This window comes from Alexandromys fortis, unplaced genomic scaffold (genome assembly GCF_014885135.2).
Source record: "Alexandromys fortis isolate MF-2015 unplaced genomic scaffold, M_Fortis_MF-2015_v1.1 scaffold_124, whole genome shotgun sequence".
NCBI lineage: Eukaryota > Metazoa > Chordata > Mammalia > Rodentia > Cricetidae > Alexandromys > Alexandromys fortis.
In genome coordinates this window covers 3,404,994-3,429,558 of record NW_026067995.1, presented here as the reverse complement: position 1 = coordinate 3,429,558, position 24,565 = coordinate 3,404,994, and the positions used below count along the sequence as shown (strand labels likewise).

The 24,565-nt window shown below is 43.9% G+C and overlaps 1 protein-coding gene across 1 annotated transcript in view; it reads right to left on the bottom strand.

Moving 5' to 3' along the window:
• Nucleotides 1-24,565, bottom strand: part of Ddah1 (dimethylarginine dimethylaminohydrolase 1) — a 122,053-nt gene that overhangs the window by 15,263 nt on the left and 82,225 nt on the right. Inside the window, exons 2-4 of the mRNA XM_050160159.1 lie at nucleotides 22,812-22,911; nucleotides 18,638-18,711; nucleotides 17,577-17,696 (exon numbers count right to left, since the gene is read on the bottom strand). Coding sequence (XP_050016116.1) covers nucleotides 17,577-17,696; nucleotides 18,638-18,711; nucleotides 22,812-22,911 — 294 coding nt within the window. The remainder of the gene's footprint in view (nucleotides 1-17,576; nucleotides 17,697-18,637; nucleotides 18,712-22,811; nucleotides 22,912-24,565) is intronic.

Here is a 24,565-nt window from a genome sequence, read left to right as displayed (position 1 = left end):
CATTGATGTTAGTATAAGTGGCCTAGCGTGGAAGGCTTCTATACATTGATGTTAGTATAAGTGGCCTAGCGTGGAAGGCTTCTATAAGCTGATCTCAACTTTTTATCAATGCCATAACAACTTTAGTTTTTTTTTAAAATATTTATTTATTTATTATGTATACAATATTCTGTGTGCATGCCCAAAGACCAGAAGAGGGCGCCAGACCTCTTTACAGATGGCTGTGAGCCACCATGTGGTTGCTGGGAATTGAACTCAGGACCTTTGGAAAAGCAGGCAACGCTCTTAACCACTGAGCCATCTCTCCAGCCCCCTACAACTTTAGTTTTGAAATCTGGTTTGCAGAAATTTTGATTCCCACAGACAGGCTGCATTTGGGAACTGATGCTCAGTTTAGAAAATGCACTAATGGGATGCAGTATTATAGTTACTGGAAGGCGAGATGATAAAACGGGATTTATGAAATGGGAGCCAAGACTCCTTGGCGCTTTCAAATATGCAAGGCAAGATAAAGTGTTTCTCTGTTGATGTGGAGTGATCGGATGCTTGAAGCCCAGTTGTTCTGCAGTTGAAAATGAAGTGAGGACCACAGGACGCCATCTTTAACTTGGCTCCTGACCCTTTATCTTATCTTTCCCTTGTAATTCAACCTGTTGTTTGTTAGACTTTATGTATTTTTATAATCGTTGTTGTGAATGGGGTAAAGTATGATTATATAAATTCAGACAGTTCTTTTAATCATGAAACTATTATGTAATACTTTTCCTCTAGTAGACTATTTTGGAGACATATTTTATATATCTGTATCTATATATACAAACTATGTATCTATATATGAACTAGCCTCAAACTCAAAATCCTTCTGCTAATGTGGGATTCCCCTTTGTATGCTGTGAATACCATTGGTTAATAAAGAAACTGTCTTGGGCCTGTGCAGGGAATAGAGGTACACAGGGAAAATTAAACTGAACGCTGGGAGAAAGAAGGAGGAGTTAAGAGAAGTCATGGAGCTGCTACCAGAGACAGACACGCTGAAACTTTGCTGGTAGGCCACAACCTCGTGATGATGCAAATATTGATGGAGATGGGTTAAATTAAGATGTAAGAGTTAGCCAGAAGGGGCTGGAGAGATGGCTCAGTGGTTAAGAGCACTGACTGCTCTTCTGAAGGTCCTGAGTTCAATTCCCAGCAACCCACGTGGTGGCTCACAACCATCTGTAATGAGACCTGGCGCCCTCTTCTGGCCTTCAGGCATACATGGAGGCTGAACACTGTGTACATAATAAATAAATAAATCTTAAAAAAAAAAGAGTTAGCCAGAAATATGCTTAAGCTCTTGGCCAAACAGTATTGCAAATAATATAGATTCTGTGCAATTATTTCTGGAGTCTGGGCGGCTGGGAAACAGACAAACGGCCTCCTTACAACCTCCTGCCTCAGCGTTCTCAGTGCTGGGATGACAGGTGTGGGATATTAGCCCAGTCTGCAAAGCTATTTTAAAGAACATACCTATTTTTATCTTTTGTTTACATGTATATGTGTATGCGTACACATGAGAAGGTACCTACAGAGGCCAGGAGGGGTCAGCTGGAGCTGCAGCTAAGGTGGGTGTAAGCTTGACATGGGAACTGAATTCAGATTCTCTGGGAAAGAAGCAGGGCTCTTAAGGGCTGAGCCTCCCCTCCTTCCTAGACTCTTTGAAAATATTTTTCAGTGTTTACATTATTATTTTATGTGTATAGAGTGTTTGCACTGGCCTGTTCAGTGTAGGCCATTTGCCTCCCTGGCCCCTGCCCACCACATGCTAGTCATATCCTTTCCCACCCCAACACTACAACAACTGAAAATCTCTCCACGTGTTGCCAATTAGCCCCCGAGAGAGCAAACCGCCTCTGCCCGAGAGTTACTGTTTGAAGAGAGAGCCTCAAATTCATCCAGAAACAGGAATAAAAACAATGAGAGGAATGAAAGCAAACTTTCAAGTTAGGATATGATTTACTTTATTAAAAATTTTACCTCTGTGTGTGTGGTATGTGTGTGTGTGTGTGTGTGTGTGTGTGTGTGAGTGAGTGTTTATACATGTGTATATATGCTCTTGTGCACACTCATGTGATGGAAGCCAGAAATGGATGTTTGGAGGGTTTCCTTTATTGTTCTCCATTCTGATTTTTGAGACAAGGTCTTTCATTCAACCTGGAGCTTGCCTATTAGACTGGAGTGGCTGCCCAGCCCACCCCTGGGATCTGTCTATCTCCACTTTTTCCAGGGCTGGGGTTAACGGCACGCATGACCACACCCAGCTTTTACATGGGTACTGGGTATCCAAATTCAGGTCTTCATGGTTGCAGAGCAAGCGAGTGCCTGCCGATCCCCTCTTTTCTAGTCTTTCTTCCCATTGGTAAGATCCCTGGTGAGAAACTGAATGCTATTTGGGAAAACAGTTGCTATCATACCAACTTTTTAAAAGAAGCCCAAATCCCCACTAAATAAACCATAATCTTAGTTTCTGGATATGGCCTTCATCAGTGTTAGAAAACGAGGAAGAGGTATTGGGAACACTGGTTATTCCATTGTGTAGAAAACCGAGAATAACCCTTGAGACATAGGCAGGATTTGAAATTTATCAAGACTACTTCTCAGAGGCTCAGAATGAAGAATCTAGGTGGCAATACTGACCTAGAAGGCTGCACACTGTAGTCAGTTCCAGAGCCTAGGCCTCGATGCAGGTTTTTATCTGTTTTGGTTTTGTGAATGAATTTAAGAGGACAAGGAGGCATGGCTCAGTTGTTTTCTGCTCTGTGATTTGGGATCAACCTGGCTGTACAAGAGAATCATCTGGGAGCTTTTGAAAAACACAAATGCCTGGTCCCCAACTATAGGGTTTTTTTTTTTTATTACTTTCTAGGGAAAAATAAATCAGTATTTCTTTTACTTTGTCTGTGCTGGAGATTGAACTCAAAGCCTTCAGCATGCTCCAGCAAGTGCTCCACAGCTGAGCTCGAGGCCCAGTCCCTAATGTTTTATTTGAAACCTTCTGAAGTGCTGGGAAATGTGGATTTTATTCTAAGTGACAATGTACTTATTTGAAACTCAAGGTTTAATGAATAGTATGGAAGGGGAGAATGGAAGGAAGCTGAAGACTAGCCATGATGAACTGATTTATTAAGCATTTCCCACTTCCCACTATGTTTGTATGTGTGCGTGCCTATGTGTGTGTTGAGTATAACTGTGTATGAATGTGTATGAGTGTGTTAATGAACGTGTGTGAGTGTAAAAGTGTGTGTTGGACATTGAACCCAGGGCCTCACACATTCAAAGCCTAGGTGTTCCCAGTGAGCTACACACCTTCAGCCTTCCACTACAAATAATTTGACCTCTTCACACAGGGCTCTGCCTGATATATGGTGAGCATTCAATTGATAACTGTTGAATGTTAAATAAAGTATGGTCTTTAGCAGTGTACTTCAGCATTCTGCCAACTCCTAAATCCGTCCTCTGTATCCTGTTGCAGCTCCCTGTAAGAAGCTCCTTCAGAGCTAAGGCTTCGGCAAGGAGCGGAGCATGGAAGGGCCTTCAGCTGGCACTTGTGCCCCACCCTTTTGCTAGTTAGGGAATCTCTGACTTCAGTCAGCTTTCTAGAAATCCTCCCCCAATCCTCCCTGACAAACTTCAGGGATAGGAGCAACATCCTTATCCAAGGAACTGTTTGGGTTTCCTTCCTCCCTGCACTGCTCCTGTGTGGGCCCTGGCATTTGTGTGTTTTCAGGCTGCAGGATGGTGGCCTGGAAAGGAAGGCAGGCTTTAAGGAGAGGGTCTGTCTCCATACCTAATAACGACACACGGAAGAAGAACTCATTGCAGAGAGACAATTATCACACGGACTCACTCATAAATGGTTTTTAAACATAAAGCAAAGAAAACCAGCCCACAAATCACAATCTCAGAGAACCTAGACAACAATGAGGACCCTAAGAGAGATATACATAGTTCTAATCCACATGGGAAGTAGAAAAAGACAAGATCTCCTGAGTAAATTGGGAGCATGGGGACCTTGGGAGAGGGTTGAAGGGGAGGGGAGAGGCAGGGAGGGGAGCAGAGAAAAATGTAGAGCTCAATAAAAAAAGAACTCACTGCTGATGCATGCACGTTAACACGTAAATGTTACCAACCCAGAGAAGGGCAACATGCAGAAAATAGCAAGTCCCATTTAAAAAAAAAAAACAGGACCTTCTAGGGAAAAACCAGCATTCATAACCATTTCTATTTCTTTAGTCTGGGGGAGTATAGGAACATGGCCTGGGGAAGGAATCGTGTGAGGCGAATTCTGAGTGCTTGTGAGAAAACTCCGGGAAAAAAGACAAGAGTCTTGTGACCTCAGTTTCTTAAAAAAACCCCACTGAATTGTTCTTGGCTTGAGCTTTTGTGTCCCTCCTAGTTATAGCAGACAGGAGTGAGTTTATGTCAGACTATTCATTACAACTCTCCGTTGTTATCTGTTTATATGCCACTGCAGCCCGCCTTGTAACTGTACACATGACTCTTCTTAACTCTCAGAGTACAAACTGATGCTCTGAATAAAGTTGGCTATTGCATGAGACTTTAATTGGCCTTATTCACTGACTCCATTTTCCCAGGTCTCTCTGCCAGCTAGAGCTGTAAATGGGAGTGATAATATTAGGGCGCCCTATATAAATGCCTAGAGAGACGTTACTCTAGAGCATGGTTCTCAACCTGGGGGTTGTGACCTCTTTGTAAGCTGTATATCAGATATCCTGAATATCAGATATTACATTATGATTCATAACAGTAGCAGAATTACAGTTATGAAGTATCAGTGAAATGATTGTATGGCGCGACAGAAACCTCTGTCAGCACACAACAAAAATATGAGTCCTTCAGTACCTTTGTTTAGTTGTGATTTGTTTTATTTTGATCTCTGTAACTATAAGTCACCTCTGGGTAAATATGTGGTCACAGCTTCGAACCTGAAAGGATAAAGGGAAATGGCCCTGAGCCCTGTCCCCAAAGCTACCTTTTATATCCAGAGATAATGCCATGAGAAATACAGGAACCCAACACAGGGTCCGTAACAGAAAACAAGGTTTATAAATACTCGTCAAGATGGCCGGATCAAGGTGACATTTTGAAAGATGAAAATAAGAAAAACAGTAAAGTGAGGACAGAGCGGGGATGAGCAGTGGGGGACTTGTGGGAGAGCGGCCGCAGGAAGTTCTCCACCATCTAAACACCTCTGGTCCAGTGTCTGTCTCTTACCACATGCTTTACTGATGTTCAGCCAAGTAACAGGGCACCCATCAACACCAGTGGCTTTTAACACATGTGACTTCCCCAGAAGATCAGTAACCCAAAACTCAACCACCCTCCTGCCAACTCAACCGACACATTTCCTAATCCCTTCCACACCAGAGGTGCTGCGGTTGGCATGGTCAGAGGGTCACCGAACACGAGGGTCACAGGGGCCACACTGCGATGTGTTGTACAGTCCACATCATCCTTTTATTTATTTTTTAAACATTCTGTCAAATTGATTAGGCCAAGAAAACAAACCAGAGACTGGTAGAGATAGAAGGTATGCAACACAGTTTTCCTTTCTTTGCATGAACTCGACTATGGGTGAATAAACACAAACTTAGAGAGAGATAGAAAAGAGTGAAGGGTGGCAGAGACTCCACAATTGGGCAAATGCTGACCCCAGTTGCTGCCAATGGAAACTGAGGTGGAAGCCAGCCCCGCTAGTGTCTTACAGGCTAGACGCTGGATGTCCTCCAGGGCAGCTGTCCTCTGGACATGTCTGAGTGTCACTCAGTTCCCAAAACAGGAATCTAGGTCAGTGAAATCAGGCAACACTGCCCAGTGATTGCTGGTGGTTTGCTCTCTTGGAGAAGATGGGGGGACCAGTTCGGAGGCACTGGGAAGGTCTGAAGTCTTTTCCTAATCCCTCCAAGGCTACCCACTCCATTCTGGAGGTTTCCTTGTGTCGTTTTGCTCAGCACTGTTCTCTCTTCTGTAGTCCCTCAGCAACAGGGTCCAGTTCCCCTCTCCCTGGCCTTGCCTCTGCCCTGCCCTGTCCTCCTCGCACTGGCTTCTCTCTCATTCCTGAAAGACAACATCCGACTAGCTTTCTGAGCAGAGCCACTGCTCCTGTAGAGTCAGCAGAGCACAGCATCCTTTGGAGACCATACTCTGATTGACTCTCCTCAAACACAGAGGGCCTGTTGTGTGTGCCCATCAACTCAGAATTCAGGAGGTCGTGGACCAAGGACCGTCAGCCTGAGCCAAAGACAGATCCTGTCTCCAAAGACCAAACGGACAGACAGACAGACACACACACAGATACACACAGACACACAATTTTGTGGCTTTCCACAGACTGTAGGTAAAAATAAAAAGCCCCAAATCCTGTGGCCAAGGACAATACCACATCAGGCGAGACAGTAGGCTTCTTTGAAATGATCCTTATTGATAGCTTTATAATTACATAGATCCTACTCCCCCCCCCCCCGCCCCCAGACAGGGTTTCTCTGTAACAGCCCTGGCTGTCCTGGAACTCACTCTATAGACCAGGCTGGCCCCGAACTCACAGAGATCCGCCCGCCTCTGCCTCCCAAGTGCTGGGATTAAAGGTGCGCGCTGCCACCACCATCTGCCTGCTACTTTTTAAAGGTAGTTGTGCACCCTTACATTTAATGGCAATTGCCTTGGTTGGCCATCATAGAGTCCCCGCGCGAAAGAAGGCTCTCACTTCTTAGCGAGGCTGATTCAACTTTTTTATTCCCAGAATAGACTGAGTACAGGACACGGGGTCAAATGGGGAGAGCGAGAGGCACAGCCAGGATGACAATCCATGAATTTAGATTCTAGATGCTCTGCTTTGCCCTCAGAGTTGCTTTGACTCTGTGGGTAATCATGGTGCTTTAGTAAAATCAACACGGGATCAGTTTTCAAATTCTCCTCTTCCATCAGAGTGGCTTGAAACTCACTTTTCTTTTACTTCAGGGCCTGATGTTAGGTTGTGTGTGTGTGTGTGTGTGTGTGTGTGTGTGTTGGGGGAACTGCACAGAAATACAGAGGTATGAGTCACAGACAAACTTCCTGTTCTCAGAAAATGATAATATTTGTTGAGTTTTGGTAAAACGGGATATTTAAAGAAGGAATTTCAGCATGTCAAATGGACTGAAAGCTGGACTCTAAATGACTACCCTGTTAGGTATTATATTTCAAGTATGGGTCATGTTGGATTTTATGCATCAATTAAAGGTTAGGATTTCTAGACCTCCATAGCTTTAGTTTGATGCTTTCTCTATTTTGCACTCGTGTTACCTGGAGACTGGCTTCTTCGGTGGCTCTTTATCTCTTTATTGGGATGCTAAGATACAGGTCTAGCAAGTTGTTCATATCCTTGAACCAACTTGGTCAGTCTCCTGTGGAGGCTGGGATCTCTCCTCAAACCTGGACCCTCAGAATTTTCCGAGACTGGCCACAGTAATGTTTTCAGACAGGCCCTTAGAGGATTTTAAGTCACGTCTCTCACTAGGGACTGCTAATTCGAGGTGATTTTCTGACTTTTATTTTTGTGAGTCTTGGATGGCAAAGCCCCACGTGGGGGCATGTGCCTGCCGCTGAGAGATGGCTGAACTCCTCCTGCGGTACCCGGTGGAGGCAGCACAGTACTTCTGATGCCCCAGTCTATAATGGGCATGTTGAACAGCACTTTAAACATAATTTCTTTCCTTTTTTCCCTTTCTGCCATTTTCTTGAAAGTCCAGAAGAAGAAAAAATGTGCACATCAATTATTCTCCTTTCTCCCACTTGGCCAACTTCTCCTCCTGCCTTGGCTGTTTTGGTTCCATAGTTTCGTATTATTTATTGTCTTATCATGCCAAAGCATTTTATTTTGGCCACCCCAGCCTTGCTGGCACTGGGCGCTGGGAATACCGTCAGATGTGGTAACTGCTGCCAAGAAGCACGCACAGTTGGTGTAAGCTCTGCTTGCTCAGTATTTTAATTCCTTAATACAGCCCTGGTAGACTCAAAGATACCACTGCTTTGTGAATCTGATGAACACACCTGGAACGGGTGCCCAGATACGAAGACAGAATTAAAACCAACAGGATTGCCAGTCTACCTTTTACAATGAGGTCCCAAGTGGGAAACCCTCTATAGTTCTCTGGGACAAGCACAAAGACAATGTCTTTCTGTTCCCATTTCAATCACTCTGTTAATACTCGTGAATTTTCGCTTGTCCGCTGGTTTTGCCATTGTTGTAGCGTCAGTAAAGGAAATTCCAGACAGTGAAAAACCATGTAAGATCCAAACACATTTAGGGTTTTTCCATCTTCCTTTTTCTTTTTAAATATGGCCCTCTAAAACAACATGGACATTTTTGGACATAAAAATCAACGGTGAAGCTGAGTCAAAGCAAGAGGAAACGCGACCTGAGTGGCTTGGATTATATAGTTAGTCATTCAAAGAAAATCAAGCTCCGTGCATGCAATTCAAAGGAGCTGCAAAGCAGCCTTTGTCTTCATTCTAGGAATCTTGGATATGCATTCAGTTATTTCAGGAAGCAGACCAGAAGCCTAAGAGACGTTCCCATTGGAATGCACCCGGAGCATTTAATTTAAGATTTCAAGCCTACTGGAATTCTACTGACTGTACTCCAGCTCATTTACATGTCAAAGATATGAAAAATCGAGTGCAGATCTTATAATTCTTCCTAGTTTTAAAAAATAATTCAGTATAATATAAAAGAACAGGATTTTTATTTCTGTGTTTTTGGAGACAGGGTCTTACTATGTAGCTCTGGTTGACCTTGAATTTGAGATCCAAGGATATATTCCCACACCTTGCTAAGAACAAAATTATCAATAGAAAGGAAGAAAGGAAGGAAGGAGGAAGGGAAGGTTGGAGGGAGGGAGGAAAGGAAGACGAGAAGGAGGGAGAGAGGGAAGAAAGGAAGGAAGGAAGGAGGGAGGGAAGGAAGGAAAGCTTGTCTGTCCAAGGGAGAACACAACTGCTCTCCTGCTCTAAGTACCTAAGCTAAGAACGTTCCTTGTGTTGACTGGCCAGCAGATGGCAGAGCCCTTCAACAGGCCAGCCTTGTATTTCTTCTAGGTTGGGTCAGCAATTTCCTCATCAACTAATTTTCCGAGAGTTTTAACTAAGAGCCATGTAGTGGTTTGAATAAGAATGCCTTCCATGGGCTCAGATGTGTGAACACTTGGTCTCCAGTTGGGGGCACAATCTGGAGAGGCTGAGGTGGTGCCACCTGGCCAGGAAGAATGCCCCTGGGGCAAGCTTTGAGAGCTAAAACCTCCAGCTGATATCAGTTTCTCTCTCTGCTTCATGCTTGCTTGCAGGTCAAGATGCTAGGTCTCTACTTCGAGCTCTAGTTGCTACACCTGCCACTTGTGCCCATGCCTCTTTGATGAGATGGGCTCTTATCTCTCTGGGACAGTAACCCCAAATAATCTATTTCCTCCATCACAGCCACAGCAAAGGGACTAAGAGAGGTCACTGCTTCTTCCTGCCACTCTCTCCCTCTCCCCCACTCTCTCCCTCTCCCCCACTCTCTCCCTCTCCCCCACTCTCTCCCTCCCCCTCCATCATCTCCCTCTCCCCTACTCTCTCCCTTCCCCTCCATTCTCTCTTTAAAAGTTCCTTCCCTCCTTCCCACCTCTTCCCTTTGTCCCCACTGTGACTGGAGGATTGAATGCTACCAAGGAGATTAAGCTAGAATTATTGCAAGAGTCTTCTGAGGGTGGTTATTAGAAACTGTCCTCCTGTGACAGATAGCATGCAATTAATCCTGGCCTGTGGAGAGGAAGGTGATTGATTTTAGATGGAACTAAAAAAAGAACAGGGCAAGAAATGGCACAAAATGAATTTTTATATCTTCCTTTATTAAAAACCAACAAGCTGGTCTGTGAGAACAGTGGGGATCACGTGGAAGATGAAGTGGGGGTGTGGGAGGCAGACCGAGGTACACCTGCAAATTAATCACCATCCACTTTCAACAACAGATGTATTTTTTTAATTTTTTTTCTTTAAGTATTTATGTATTATTTATTTATTATGTATACAATATTCTGTCTGTGTGTATGCCTGCAGGCCAGAAGAGGGCACCAGACCTCATTACAGATGGCTGTGAGCCACCATGTGGTTGCTGGGAATTGAACTCAGGACCTTTTGGAAGAGCAGGCAATGCTCTTAACCTCTGAGCCATCTCTCCAGCCCAACAGATGTATTTTTATAACACACTTAGGAATTGCTTTTGCTAAAAGTATTGAGTTCTCATCTGGGTCCACAAGAAGACTTTATTAGTTACTTTTCTTGTAGCTACGATCAAACGTTTGACAGAAAGCAACTTGGGAGGAGGATTTTGGCTCATGTTTGAGAAGAAGCCATGTTGGAGTTTATGATGGTGGGAAGTTGTGGCTAGGACCCCTCTCACCTTGGTAGGCCAGGAGCCAGAGAGGAAAGCTGAAAACAGAGGCAGACAATGAACTTTAACTTCCTGCCTCACCATAGCACAACCTTCAGCTAGCTTTAGCCCCTAGTGGTTCTACAACCTCTAAGAATAGCACCATGAGCTAACGACCAAGAGTTCAAACAGCACCTGTGGAGACATGTTCACCCTCTAACATGAACTAAATGTAGGGCAGAAGCGTGGCGTCTCTGATGCCTCTTTGTCTCTGTGTCCTTTGAGTGACCTGCTTACCCTGCAGGTCAGCATGTGAATTATCCCCCCTTTCTTAGGTCTGATTGGTTCTTGTCCTCAATCTGCAGTCACCTTGGACTGAAAGGGGAGAAAAACCCCACAGTACAGACCACCCCTTAGATGAGGGTGACTATTCATGAAGGCAGGCTGTACCCTAGAATGGCACTATTTCCTAAGAATCACCTGATCCCTAGAAGCAGGGAGGACTTGCTTGAATCATCTTGCTGAGTTGGAGTCCAGACCACACTCAATGAGCCCACACTTAGATCAAGGCAGCTTACTTATATATGCTTCTCTTTCCCTGTCTCCATTCTTCCTCTGTTTAAGCCTAACACTCATGAGTCTCCCAGACATGGACTTGGAGTCACTAGCTACCTAATAAGATACTCCCCCAGTCATGATGGAATGTTGATGGGTGCCACCTTGTAATCTCTGCACTATGAGTTTACGAGTTCAATGGCCATGCCATGTCCTGAAGACGGTGTCTTTCCCCCATACTATTTTACAATTAGATTTCTTTCATAAACAATTGAGCAAGTGCTTTATATAAACTTCATTTGCTTTACTAGAAGAACTAGATTTATTCTAATCATGTAAATTGGATACAAACATAATAGTCCCCATTAATAAGATTGAATATATTCAACCAAGAGGTACTCCCTCCTCCTGATAAATTGGGAGAAAATTTAGCAACATTACCACCTACTGGAAAAGTAGTCCAATGTGCCCCACCCCCATAGCCACAATCCTTTACTAATAATAGTATATGTAATTTCCCTTGTGTGAATGTTATGGGCTATGGATAACAGACCTGTTTGTGCTCAATGACCTTTCTCTATATAAGACTTCAAGCAGATCAACCAGGATTTAGGTAGTTTTCTTTACCTTTTTCTTTCTTTCTTTTTTTTTTTTTGTTGTTTTTTTGAGACAGGGTTTCTCTTTGTAGCCTTGGATGTCCTGGATCTGTAGACCAGCTGGCCCCCAACGCACAGAGATCAACCTGCCTCTGCCTCCTAAGTGCTGGAATTAAAGGCATGAGCCACCACCACCAGGAAAGGTTATTTCTTTATTTCTTTCCCTTCCTTCCTCCCTCCCTCCTCCCTTTTTTTTTGAGCTGTTGTTTCTTTGATGATCTTGAGAACTACACTGAGGGTTTTTCAACATCTTTCCCAAATTTATGAGCTTCCTTGGACGTATATCAGTGTCAACTGTGGACAAACACTAGTGATTCTAAGAGAACTAGAATGACTCAAAGGGATAGACAGTGCACAGTGGATTTATACTTATTGGTTTCTCCTGCCTCACAGGACCCAATGCAGTCCAAGAAGACCCCCAAGAGGTAATTACAACACCTAGGGTGACAGTGATGATACTGAAGCCATTAAGGCTCTTCTAACACCAGGAAACAGGGCCTTCAGGACTAGCATGTCACTGTGGACTTTGGGTTCTTAGACATGGCCTAATGTTCCCTAAAATTCTATATGAATGGGCCTCTATCCATTTGAGATGTCCCTTTATGGGTGTCTCTTCTTGTATTCAGATCTTTTACTAGAGGAGAAGAAGCTCAGATTTAAAGCCTCTAGCTTCAGTAAATTCCAACAGGCTATTAAAGAATATAGATCACAGACACTGCTTGATCCACCAGTCAGACACAAACGGACGAGTTTTCTAAAGATGCGTATGAACTAAAATTTCTAAAGAAGACCTGCAGGCCCTCTTTGGACAAGGGCCCTTCCTTTTCAGTGCTGTTATCCACACAGTGATCAAAGGCAGAGTAACTGCCCCATCTCATCCAAGTTAAACTATAGAAAGAAGAGGTTAGTTCAAGCCAAGATCTCAGTTTCACTGCAACCTGGATATATATGATGACCATATTCATGAGAACCCACTTCACTAACCAAGATTAGATAGGAAGCCATGGCAAAATGTTTCAGATATATTTCACAAATGTCTGGGGTCTCATATTTTCATAAATATGTAAAAAAGAGGCTTCAGACTCAGAAGGAAACATATCAGAGAGGAAAGTTTTTGGTGTGTATGATCCACCTCTATTTGAATGATACGCCCTTTAAAGAAATACCCAAGTGGCCATGGCTTCACCAAGACAATAACAGAGATGGCAAGGTTGGTGAGGAAAATGGTACTTGGAGCCAAATTCACACTTCTCTTGAAACTAGCCAAATTCTGGGTACTAGAAAAAGAAAGTAAGTACACACATACATACATAGTAGTAAATAATTGGAGAAAGGAGAGGCTAGGGAGATTAGCAGAACCACTCTCTGATAAAAAGATAGTTAGAAAAGGTTTTCCAGTAGAAAAAGAATGGCCATTGATCAAACTCTACTACAGAGCTACAGTACTGAGAACAGCCTGGTATTGCCATAAAAACAGATAGGAGGACCAATGGAACCAAATAGAAGACCCAGATATCAATCCACATACCTATGAACACCTGATTTTTGACAAAGAAGCAAAAAATATCAAATGGAAAAAAGAAAGCATATTTAAAAAGTGGTGCTGGCATAACTGGATATCAACATGTAGAGGAATGAAAACAGACCCATATCTATCACCATGCATAAAACTCAAGTCCAAATGGATCAAAGACCTCAACATAAAGCCAGCCACACTGAACCTCATAGAAGGGAAAGTGGGAAGTACACTTGAATGCACTGGCACAGGAGACCACTTCCTAAATATAACCTCCGTAGCACTGACACTGAGAGAAATAATAACTGGAACCTTCTCAATCTGAAAATCTTCGGTAAAGCAAAGGACACAGTCAACAAGACAAAACGGCAGCCTATAGAATGAGAAAAGATCTTCACCAACCCCACATCAGATGGAGGTCTGATCTCCAAAATATACAAAAAACTCAAGAAATTGGTCATAAAAAGAACAAATAATCCAATAAAAAATGGAGTACAGACCTAAACAGAGAACTCTCAACAGAGCAATCTAAAATGACTGAAAGACACTTAAGGAAATGTTTGACGTCCTTAGTCATCAGAGAAATGCAAATCAAAAAAACTCTGAGATTCCATCTTACACCTGTAAGAATGGCCAAGATTAAAAACACTGATGACAACTTATGCTGGAGAGGATGTGGGGTAAAGGGAACACTCCTGCATTTCTGGTGGGAATACAAATTGGTACAGCTGTTTTGGATGTCAGTGTGGTGATTTCTCAGAAAATTAGGAAACAACTTTCCTCAAGACCCAGTAATACCACCTTTGGGTATATATCCAAAGGATGTTCAAGCATACCACAAGGACATGTGCTCAACTATGTTCATAGCAGCATTGTTTGTCACAGCTAGAACCTGGAAACAGCCTAAAAGTCCCTTGACTGAAGGATGGATAAGGAAAATGTGGTACATTTACACAATGGAGCACTACACAACAGAAAAATAACATCTTGAATTTTGCAGGCAAATGGTTGGAGCTAGAAAACATCATATTGAGTGAGGTAGCCCAGACCCTGAAAGACATTTATCACATGTGCTCACTCATAAATAATTTTTAAACATAAAGCAAAGAAAACCAGCCTACAAATCACAATCACAGAGAACCTAGACAACAATGAGGACCCTAAGAGAGACACACATAGCTCTAATACACATGGGAAGTAGAAAAAGACAAGATCTCCTGAGTAAATTGGGAGCATGGGGACCTTGGGAGAGGGTAAAAGGAAAGGGGAGAGGAAGGGAAGAGAGCTGAGAAAAATGTAGAGCTCAATAAAAACCCAATAAAAAAAAATAAAGTTAAAAAAATGGCCACCGAGTAGGTCAGGAGCTGTGCTTTGATTCTGGGTGTCCCCCAAAGGCTCATGTATTAGAGACTTGACTGCCAGCCTGTGGCACCACAGGGAAGGGGTGGAACTTTTAGGGTGTGGGGTCCAGTGGGAGTAGGGTGTATCACTCTAAGTGCTTTTGTGGGAGACCCTGGGTCCTCAGCCCCCTTCCTTCCCAGCTTCCCTACTGCCCTGAGGTGAGTGGCTGTGTTGCACTGTGTGCTCCTCTTCGTGGCACTGGCTTGCCATAGGTCAAGTGGCCATGGACGGAAGCCACTAAACCCTTGTTTGTTCTTTTGAGCTGATTTATCTGAGGCATTTGTCACGGCACCTGCAGGCCGATGAACACAGTGGGACATCAAGGAAAGAGGATTCAAGATCCAGGAAATTAGATCCTTGAGGCATAAGATACAGCTCAAAATATTTACTTCATCCAAGCTCAGTATTTCACCTAAAATGTGGGGAGCATCAGTCCGGCAACGCTTCTGCTTTTGTAAATGACACGTGTTTCTATGGTTCTTCCTGCACATCCCCGTGTCAGCAGGAGGGCTTGCCCTTTCTCAGGTTTACTGGCAGCCTTACACAGGAGCCAAGCTGTGCTCAGCTAAATGAGCATCTCAGGTCACCTCTCTGTGATGTCACTGACCACCTGCGTCTGACCCGAGACTGTCCCCTGTGGGAAAAGCTCATTATTTTCCGGCTTAGTTTCTCATGCTCACTACAAAGTAAAAGGGTATTTTTTTGATGTTAGGAACATGACAGGCGGGCACTCGCCTACTCCACGGGCAGTACATTTGCTGATGGAAAAAAAATGACCTCCAAAGAATGCCCTTGGAGCTCACGGGGGCTATTTATAGCTTCTGACATGGGAGGTTTCAGGTGAAGAATGGCCATCATTGTTCATACTCAGAGAAGTTCAGCAGGAAGGCCTATGAAGTCTCCCTAGAATGTTCTAAGAGATGCCATCCTACAAAACTTGTCAATGGGAAGGGAAGGACGAAGGAAAATGGAACACACATCAAGACGTACAATGGAAATTGGGGTGTGAGCCCACTTTTTGGTTGTTTGATTTTGCTAGGTTCTCAGTGCTCCTTTTCTTCTGCAATATCAACGATTATCATGTTTGGAGAGAGGAGTGTGGGCCCAGCATCTCTGAAGGAATGATCATTCTACTCAGAGATGTACAGGTACCCAGACTCTTTGCATGACAACTCTTTCTTCCTCATCTTTAAATACAGCATCTGTAGATTCTACTAGCTCCAGCCAGAGGCTGGCAAGCAGCTCACATCTCCTGAGAGAACACTTTGCTCAATTTCAGATGCCACTGTGTCCCCACCTGGAGCCTTTGCTCACTGAATCCCACCCTGACAAATGCTCCCCGTTGTTTTTGACCTACTTCTAGTCCCATGTTTCCCCAGAGGGCTTTCTCTGATTAGCTATTAGGGAGCCCTCTGCTTTACTCTGACCTCTGAGTCAATTAGAATTTCATACTATATCATATTACCTTCCACTTTGTGGTGTCACTTTCTCCAGACGGTCGAACTTGCTGAGGCAGCGATCGCCATGCTGCTGGAATCGGGGACCTAGTCTACTTTATCTAGAAGGGGTTCTTTGTGCTCACTTACACAAAGGCAGGGTTCAAGCCAGCTTGAGTTCCCTTTCCTTTATAATCGATTCTAAACACATACACACCAACTCAGCTCTCATGGACAGATACCACAGTTACTCCCCAAGGAGAAATACCATCTTCCCTGGTCCCCTGGAAGGTACCATTCATCAAATGCTTTCTTTGGAGATGCTATCTTTCCTATACACAGAAAGCCAACTTAGTTCTTCAGAGGAAGCTAAACAAAAGGCAGACTCTACAGGAGAGCAGAGGGAGCCATTCTGACAGAAATCGAGTCCAGCAGATAATTCAGCGACAGCTGTTAAAAGCCCTGGACCTGAATGCTGTCACAGCTACAGTTAGGAGGAAAAGGGAAAAAGGCTGAGTGAGCTGCAGATTCCACAGAGGGGAAACTGCTCAAGGCAACCATCGCTTCCCAGTTATGCTGCACGTGGGCTCGCTGAGGAAGAGGAGGAAAGACACGGAAGAGCAAAGCAATACATGGCATATATCAGGACACACAGGTTGCCCTCGCTCCCTTTGCTTGAGCAATCTATGGTTTTTGGTTCACACATGAATCATGCATGTTGACATGAAGGGCCACCTCAGAGGGGGCCCCTATTCCAGACCACTTAGTGCCAGTCTTGTGACCTCGGCAAAGTACTCCATCTGGCATATCAGCGCAGAGGAGACAATGCCACCTCACGCCACCTCACCCCCAACCAGGAGTGTATATATTCAGGCTCCGTAAAGGGCCAGACAGGAAGGAACTCAAGGGAGAGCAAGGCCTGATCTCTGCCCTTCCAGAGCCTGCGGATTATCTCCCAGCGCTGGAGCTGCAGACTAGAGACGTGTTATCAAAGGGAAAACATGGCAACGGTGGAAAGCCCTCGTCATCCAGGACTTCTACTACAGATTGAGCTCTGGGACCTCAGACCGCCATGGTCTTCCTGAGCTTTTCGAGCTTCACCTAGAAGAGGAGGACATTTCCTGTGCCAAGTTTATCATTCTAAATAAAAGAGAAGGTGGCAAGCTCTCTAGGTTCTTCTGAGTCACAGCTTTCTAGAAGGTCACGATGCTGCAGCATAGGCACAGCAGAGGATAAACATATTGTAATGAGCCCCCGATGTAGCAGCTCCCCTCCTTGTGGGAAAGAGAACACTGCAAAGGCCCCTGGCTAGTGAAATGATAAATTTGGTGCGTGTCATCCAGAAACCTGGCCATGTAAGGAAGCCTGATGAGGGATACAGAATGACTGACCTCTCAAGAGCCCTTTCCACACTCGGGGGTTCTTAGCTCCTAATGAGGACCAGAGCGGACAGTGCACACCTTTAGGTGTCTCAGGTGCCAGTCCGTTCAGCCCTCGCCACCCCTGCCCGGTGTCTAGCTGCGGCCAGGCACAGCCTGCTGCACCTCGAAGCACAGCCTTGTGCTTACCTTGAGGGCCTTCTGCGCAGATTCACTGGACCCTATCGCAATCAGGTTGGGTCCAGCCATGCTGCAGAAGCTCTTCAGATGCAAAGAATCGGCCACAGGGACTGTGGAGACGGCGTAGTCCTATGCGGACAGACAGACAGAAAGACAAGTGGGCTGTTACTGCAGAGTAATTGCCAAGACTGATTACCAACTGTCAGAACCTCACTTGCTCTTCTGAAGGCGGCCTATCCCAGGGGTGGGGATGGGGAGGCAGGGGGATTGACTCACAGGCATTGGCATTACTGCTTGTAAGAAGAAAGCAGTTTCCTTCCAGAGTTTAACACTGCCACCAACTTTGCTAGTTCCTTGGCCTGTGGGGCAGGTTATTCTGGGAGGGTTGTTTGAATCTCTTGTGGTCACTGTGGGGTCAGCCAGAGCCTCACATTCTTATAGGGATAGGAGATACTGGGACAGGGAGAGGTGCTTCTGTGTGTGCGCGCGCGCACGTGTGTGTATGTGTGCATGCGTGCATTTGTATCCTTTACCAAACAGGCTGGTGAACCCTTTTTCCTACGAGCAGTAGCAGTAAGGGACCTTGAGGGAAGGGTATCTGTATCTTTTCCCCAGCAGGCTGGGGAATCTGCCAGCAGATGACCTTGATGGGAAGCACGTGAGATACTTTGCCGGTCCCCACTACACAGCAATCACCTAGTAGAGGAGATTGCACACTATAATCTGAAAATCACATTTCATATCGGACATATCTGCATCTTCAGCTTTTATTTTCTAAAGTGGTTTTTTGTCAGGGGCATGCGCTAGTGTCTGTATGATTACACCTTAGGAAAAGCCAGGAGGTGAACACACTAACTCTCTTGTTCCTGAGAGAGCTCAATGGATCCTAATTATTGAGAAATTTGAATTTAATAGACTCTAAAACATCTAGCAACTGTACAAATACTAAGAATAATTTTTTAAAGTGGGTGAAATATAAACACAATTACTCATGACATATTGACTCAATGGGGCTATGAATATTTATTAAGCAATTACTCTGAGACAGGCATAAACGATCCTTCACCTACCTTAAAAGTATCAGCCAAGATTTCAGCGCCTCGCTGGTTCGTCCTTTTGGAAAGGCCCACAAAAAATTCTCTGCCTGTAAGAGATGTGATGGAATATAACAAGTTGGTGACCCTGAGGTGTACCCCATTTCTCTACCTATAATAACGACCTCTGAGCACCATACAGTTCTCTTCTCCATCGGAGAGTTCCCCCAAAGAGACAACTGCTCTCCTTCCAAAAACCAATTAAATTACTGACCTTAAATAAACCTTTCAAACTCAGGGCTAGAAATCAGCATGGAAATTTTTAGGAGTTGGGAGAAGGGGTAAATAGGTAGTGGTTGCTGAATGGGGATGGAGTTTCAACTCGGGAAGACAAAAAAATGTCTGGTGATGTCTGGTGGTGGCTGTCCAGATATACAAGGGGACTCACTGCTCCTTCACTGCCCCTTAAGATGACTATAAATCTACAACACAACCCCTGTACCTACGGCTCAAGGAACATCTCAGAAGATGGGCTGGAAGACTGTAAGAGCCAGAGGAATAGGATGCCTGCTGGGAGATAGTGTTTTCTAGACTTGACAGGAATGCTTTGCTCAAGAAGTATCAACAAAATGGTTCTAGGGAAGCCATTGTCCTCTACTGGTCTCCGTAGTCACCAGGCCTGCATGTAGTACACAGGCATGCAGGGAAAAAAAAAAAAAGGGCTGGAGAGATGGCTCAGTGGTTAAGAGCATTGCCTGCTCTTCCAAAGGTCCTGAGTTCAATTCCCGGCAACCACATGGTGGCTCACAACCATCTGTAAAGAGGTCTGGTGCCCTCTTCTAGCCAGCAGACATACACACAGACAGAATATTGTATACATAATAAATAAATAAATAATTTTTTTTTAAAAAAAATAAATCCATACACGTTAAATAGTGATAATTAAATAACTCTGGGAGGTTTTGGGGGAGGGAAAGGATATGATCAAAATACATTGTATGAAAAATCTAAAACCCCCACAAAATGTAAAAGGTAATTAAATAAATAAATAAACAATCACATTTTCTTTCCTTTCCTACCACATTCACTTACAGGAGAATTCCTCAGGGCAACAATCCTACAATCCGGGTTTGGCTGATGGCTCCCTAACAGCACTTAGCACTTACCTGACTCCTTTACTCTTTGTATTATCAGTAAATTGATGTCTCTAAAAGACAGTTACGTTTTCTCTTTTTCCAGAGGGGTCCATATGCTCATGGCTTCACACAAGGCATGTGACCAGTGGCCACAGATAGTGAGGTGGGACGAGAATGAGCAAGGGGGTTCAGTGGCAATGGCCTAATTCCTCCTTTATGTTTCCCCACTAAGCTTCCACAGTGGACTGAGTCTCCACTGATGCCTGGGCACAGATCCACTTTTTAAACTAGAGATCTGCATTTACATTGAGAATTATAAGAAGAAGAAAAAAAACTGATCTACTTGAAATATAATCCATAAAGGAAATATAAGCTAATTACTTTCCATTCTACAGCTATAGCAGATCTGGTAGTCTCCAAACTTATAAGAATTGTCACATTAAAAATAAATCCATTATGATTGACTAATGCATTAACAGTTAAATCCTAACAGAAATTTAGAAAACATTTAGAACCCAATGGCATTAGAAATACTCATATTAACTAGAGATTCTCACTGGATGTGGTAGAGCGAGTCTGTAATTCTAGCACTGGGGAGGTGGAGGAGAAGGACTGAAAATTCAAGGTCATCACCAACTATATAATGAATCTGAAGCTAGCCTGGGCTACACGAAACATTGTCTTAACCAAACAAAACCCAGAAAACAGAGAAGGAAAAAAGATTCAATTCAAAGTAGTATCTGAAGGGAAATCCACACATTAGAGAAGCGGACATTTCAAAATCAGTAAGATAAAATGCGAATTCATTATGTAGGGGGAAAAGGAGAGAATATAAATAAAGACATTTAAAAGAAGCAAAGAGATAACAGGAACACAAGAGAAAGGGTTCACAAAGCAAATATTTAGTCCTCTGAAAAGAAGGATAAAAATCGACCAAGTTTTGGAGGGATGGGGAAGAAACAGAGGGAGGCAGGCGCAAGCACAGCGAAGGGGAAGGGAGTGTAGCTGCGATGGCCATGAACTTTGGAGACAAAGGCAAAGGAGACAAAGTCAGAAAATGGGAGTCACCAATGTGGACCAGGAAAGCCTAAATAGTCGTATAATCATTAAAGTAACCGGATCCTGCTAAAGTCTCCCCCCCCCCTAATAAAGTGCCAGGAGCTGTTTATGTATCTGCCTATCAAGGCGAAGGGCTACGTAATATAAATCATATTGATTCCAAGAACAGAGAAACATATGAAGTATCCCCCAACACAATATTTGAGGGTGATGTAACAGTTCTACCAAAACCAGATGAGAAAAATAGGAAAGGAAGAGGATAGGTCATGGAATCAAAAGCTTTAAACATATTAGCAAAGTAAATCCAACACTGTATGGAAGTGAAGAATGAAGGGGTGACTTTATCCCTGATATGCACGACTGCTCAGGCATCAGACGTTGAGATGGAAAAGGAAAACCCTCAAATCACCACACTGAAGCGGGTGAGAGTTCACCCGATAACCCAGAATCCAAGTGTTGGCCCTACAGAGCAGCCCTTATCCCGAGCCCAGAAGACGGCAGCCACACTGCACACCACTAGTAAAATGAGTATTTGGTGGCATTCCTTTCCACAGAAGACTGCTCCACATAGAAAACCCGACATTTGCATCGCCCAACTTCCGTCAAAAGTAGAAAAATCACACGAGAATTCGTATCATGGATGCTGCAGCAGTAGGAACTTACAAGAAGAGCAACATTAAGTACCATATAACTTAGAAATACATATACTGAGACACACTGCAAAGAAAGCTTGGGGAATGATTTTCAGACAGTAAAGAGAATGGCTTCCTGGGGCTGGAGAGGGGACCACATGGGGTTTCTGTGGTCCTGGCAGCATTCTGTTTTATAAGCCAAGGGTGGGCATGCAAGCACTTATTTTAATTTTATTATTGGTCTTTAAACAGTACACACATTCATAACTCAGTTATATGAAATCTATATTTCACAAAATAAATAAATAAAGGGGAAAACTGATGTTATCGATTCAAGGGAACGAGTTGGAAACAACTTTTTGCCAGTAGCTGCTTTCGTGAGCGGCAGATTTCCCAGCAGGAGCGGGATTGGAAAGCAGCTCTCCGTCTCTCCATTTCCTGATAAATTATTAATAAGGTGTTGACTCATGGAGAGACGGGGCAGAGAGCACGCAGAAAGCGCTACAGGATCTGTTAGTTACCAAGCTCTGCCTAATCGAGGGGCAAACTTGCATATACTGGGAATGTAGCCGCTGCTTCAGGAATTTTACACTTAAAAACAGGAAAAATGGTACATTTTATGTTTTATAAAAGAAGAGGTGGAAGGGGGGACGGGGGAGACATTGGGGTGCAAGTGTGGAGATCAGAGGATAACCTTGGGTGCTGCTGGTCTTTGAACCCCCTGCATGAAGCGGGGTCCCTTGTTCACCATTGTGCAAGCCAGGCCCGCCAGCACCCATCTCCACTTCTCATCTCACTGTGGGCACGCTGGGACTACAGAGGTGGGGTACTGCTTCTGACTTTCTGTGGGTTCCGGGGAGTAGAGCTCAGGTTCTCACCCTGAGTGGTTAGATCAATAATAATACTAACATTTATATTTCACTGAGTTACGCTGGCACAAAGCCAAATCAATTTGCATAGAAATCTATTTGAAGTCATCTTGCCATCTGGAAAGAAATTACTTGTAAATGATGTAAATTTTGAATTAAGGATTTTGAAGTACAAACGCGGCCTATAGTTACACAATGGAAATACTATGCAGCATATAAACTCAATTATAGAAAACATGATACATATCAATAATATCCCTATAAAAAATAACCAATTATGCACACGAATGTTCTGGTAAAAAGGACCTCCATTGGAAGGAAGCATGAGATGTATCTCTACATTACAGTGATTATCTCCAAATGGAACCACTCTTTCATCTTCACTGTGACTCTCTGGACTTCTTTAGATTCTCGCGTTTATCATTCATTAATTTGATGACTAAAGAAACAAACGTGTTAATGAAACAAGCAACTGGGAGTCAGGTGTTAGGATAGAAAACCAACGTGCGTATACCTGTGAATAAGACATCACCACCATCTAAGGTTGCGTTTTCGTCCTTCATCTCCACGATGTTGAGCTGAAGTTTCTCCAGAGCCTCTTTCATCATGTCAACCTGTTGAAAAGAAAACAGTTCACGTGAATACTGACCACTTCCTAATGTGAAAAGCCAACTCTCCACAACCCAGCTCCGAATCACACACCCAGATGCATGCATGCACACACGTACACACACGCACACACACACACACACACACACACACACACACACACACACTCGATCTTGTGGATATAAGAAGTGGATATTGTATAGTTACATAGTAGAGAGCAGGACCAGACATGACCATTTCTAAGAGGAGAAATTATTTGCTAGAAAGCACTTGTTTAAAGAGTTGCGGGTGGTGGCCTATGCCTGCGGTCCTGGCAGTCAGAGGCCAGCTCAGGAACGCTGCTGTGAGTTCAAGGCCAGCCTGCTCTATAGAAGGTGACAGTGTCTCAAAAACAAAGCAATTCTGTTCAGTTTCCTTCTAGTGTAAGGTTGAGTAATAATACTATAGTCTCTTCTTGCCTAAGAAGGTTAGCTAGTTAGGGCACTGTTGGGGGCTGACCAGTTAGGACACTGATTAGCCAAGAAGGCGGGAGGCCTACCTAGTTCTCTTGTTCTTGCAAGAAATTAATTTTAAGCCTAAGTTAGATGGTCAAAATCATGCGTACTGAGAGCAGTAATGGAAGGAACAGTGGTGACCAGTAACTCGACATTTCAGTTCAGAGGGAGGACAGCCACTAGTTGCCTTGAAATATCATCTAGAATGCCATTTAGTCAAAGATTCTCAGTAAACACAAGCTGTTCTGTTGCTAAAATTTATATTTCTGTGTTTTAAAAAACTTAGTTCCCTAGAGATTATTAACGAATACAATAGCTGTTTTCCAACCAAAGTCTATTGGGAAAAGAAGGCCAGGGACTCACTGGGTTTAGGGTTTATCTGTCACGGAGTTGCTCTAGGCCACATCAGGAAACATTACTATGGAGGTTTTACTCTATTTTTAATTTTTAATATTATTGTGAGACAGCTTTCACTAGGTAACTCAGGTTGGCCCTGAACTCATGACCCTCACACTTCTGTCTCTGAACGCTGGGATACAGGTGTGTGCCCTCAGAGGCTTACAACTAAATCCACATCCTCCAGGAGCTTGGCAAAAGCAATTTCAATATTTCCGAAGGTTTCTGCAACCTTTAGAATGGCAAGCATCCATTAAGAAGACATGAGCAGGGCTCAGTGAGAAGCAAGAGCTCAGGTCGCATTGGGCAGTTGTTCCAAACTGCAGAGGCTGTCAGTGAAGAGACATTGCTACAGACGTTGTTTCTAAATGAATAAAAACATGGAAATACTTTGACAATGCTGACATTCATGCGTTCAAAACCACTGAAGAGGGTAGAAAGCAAAGTAAACACATCATCTCATCTTTGTCCTGGAACTTGGGCTAACTTTCCACAGCAGAGTGACTCAGAACAATAAAAATTATTTCCATGGACAAAATGGCCTTTCTACAGTAAATACTGCAGTGACTTCTTCTACCAGGAAGGCGAATTGTCATATCACATAAACAGGGACAAAGCAACATGTACCGTGACTTGGGAGACGGGGAACCCGGATGCTCACAGGTTACGCTCACTGATGTCAGCTTCAGTGCTTGTGGAAAATTCACCGAGTGTAACCAGAGAGGGCATGAGAACCAGGCCCCGGTTTCCCTGCTTCTATTGCTGGACA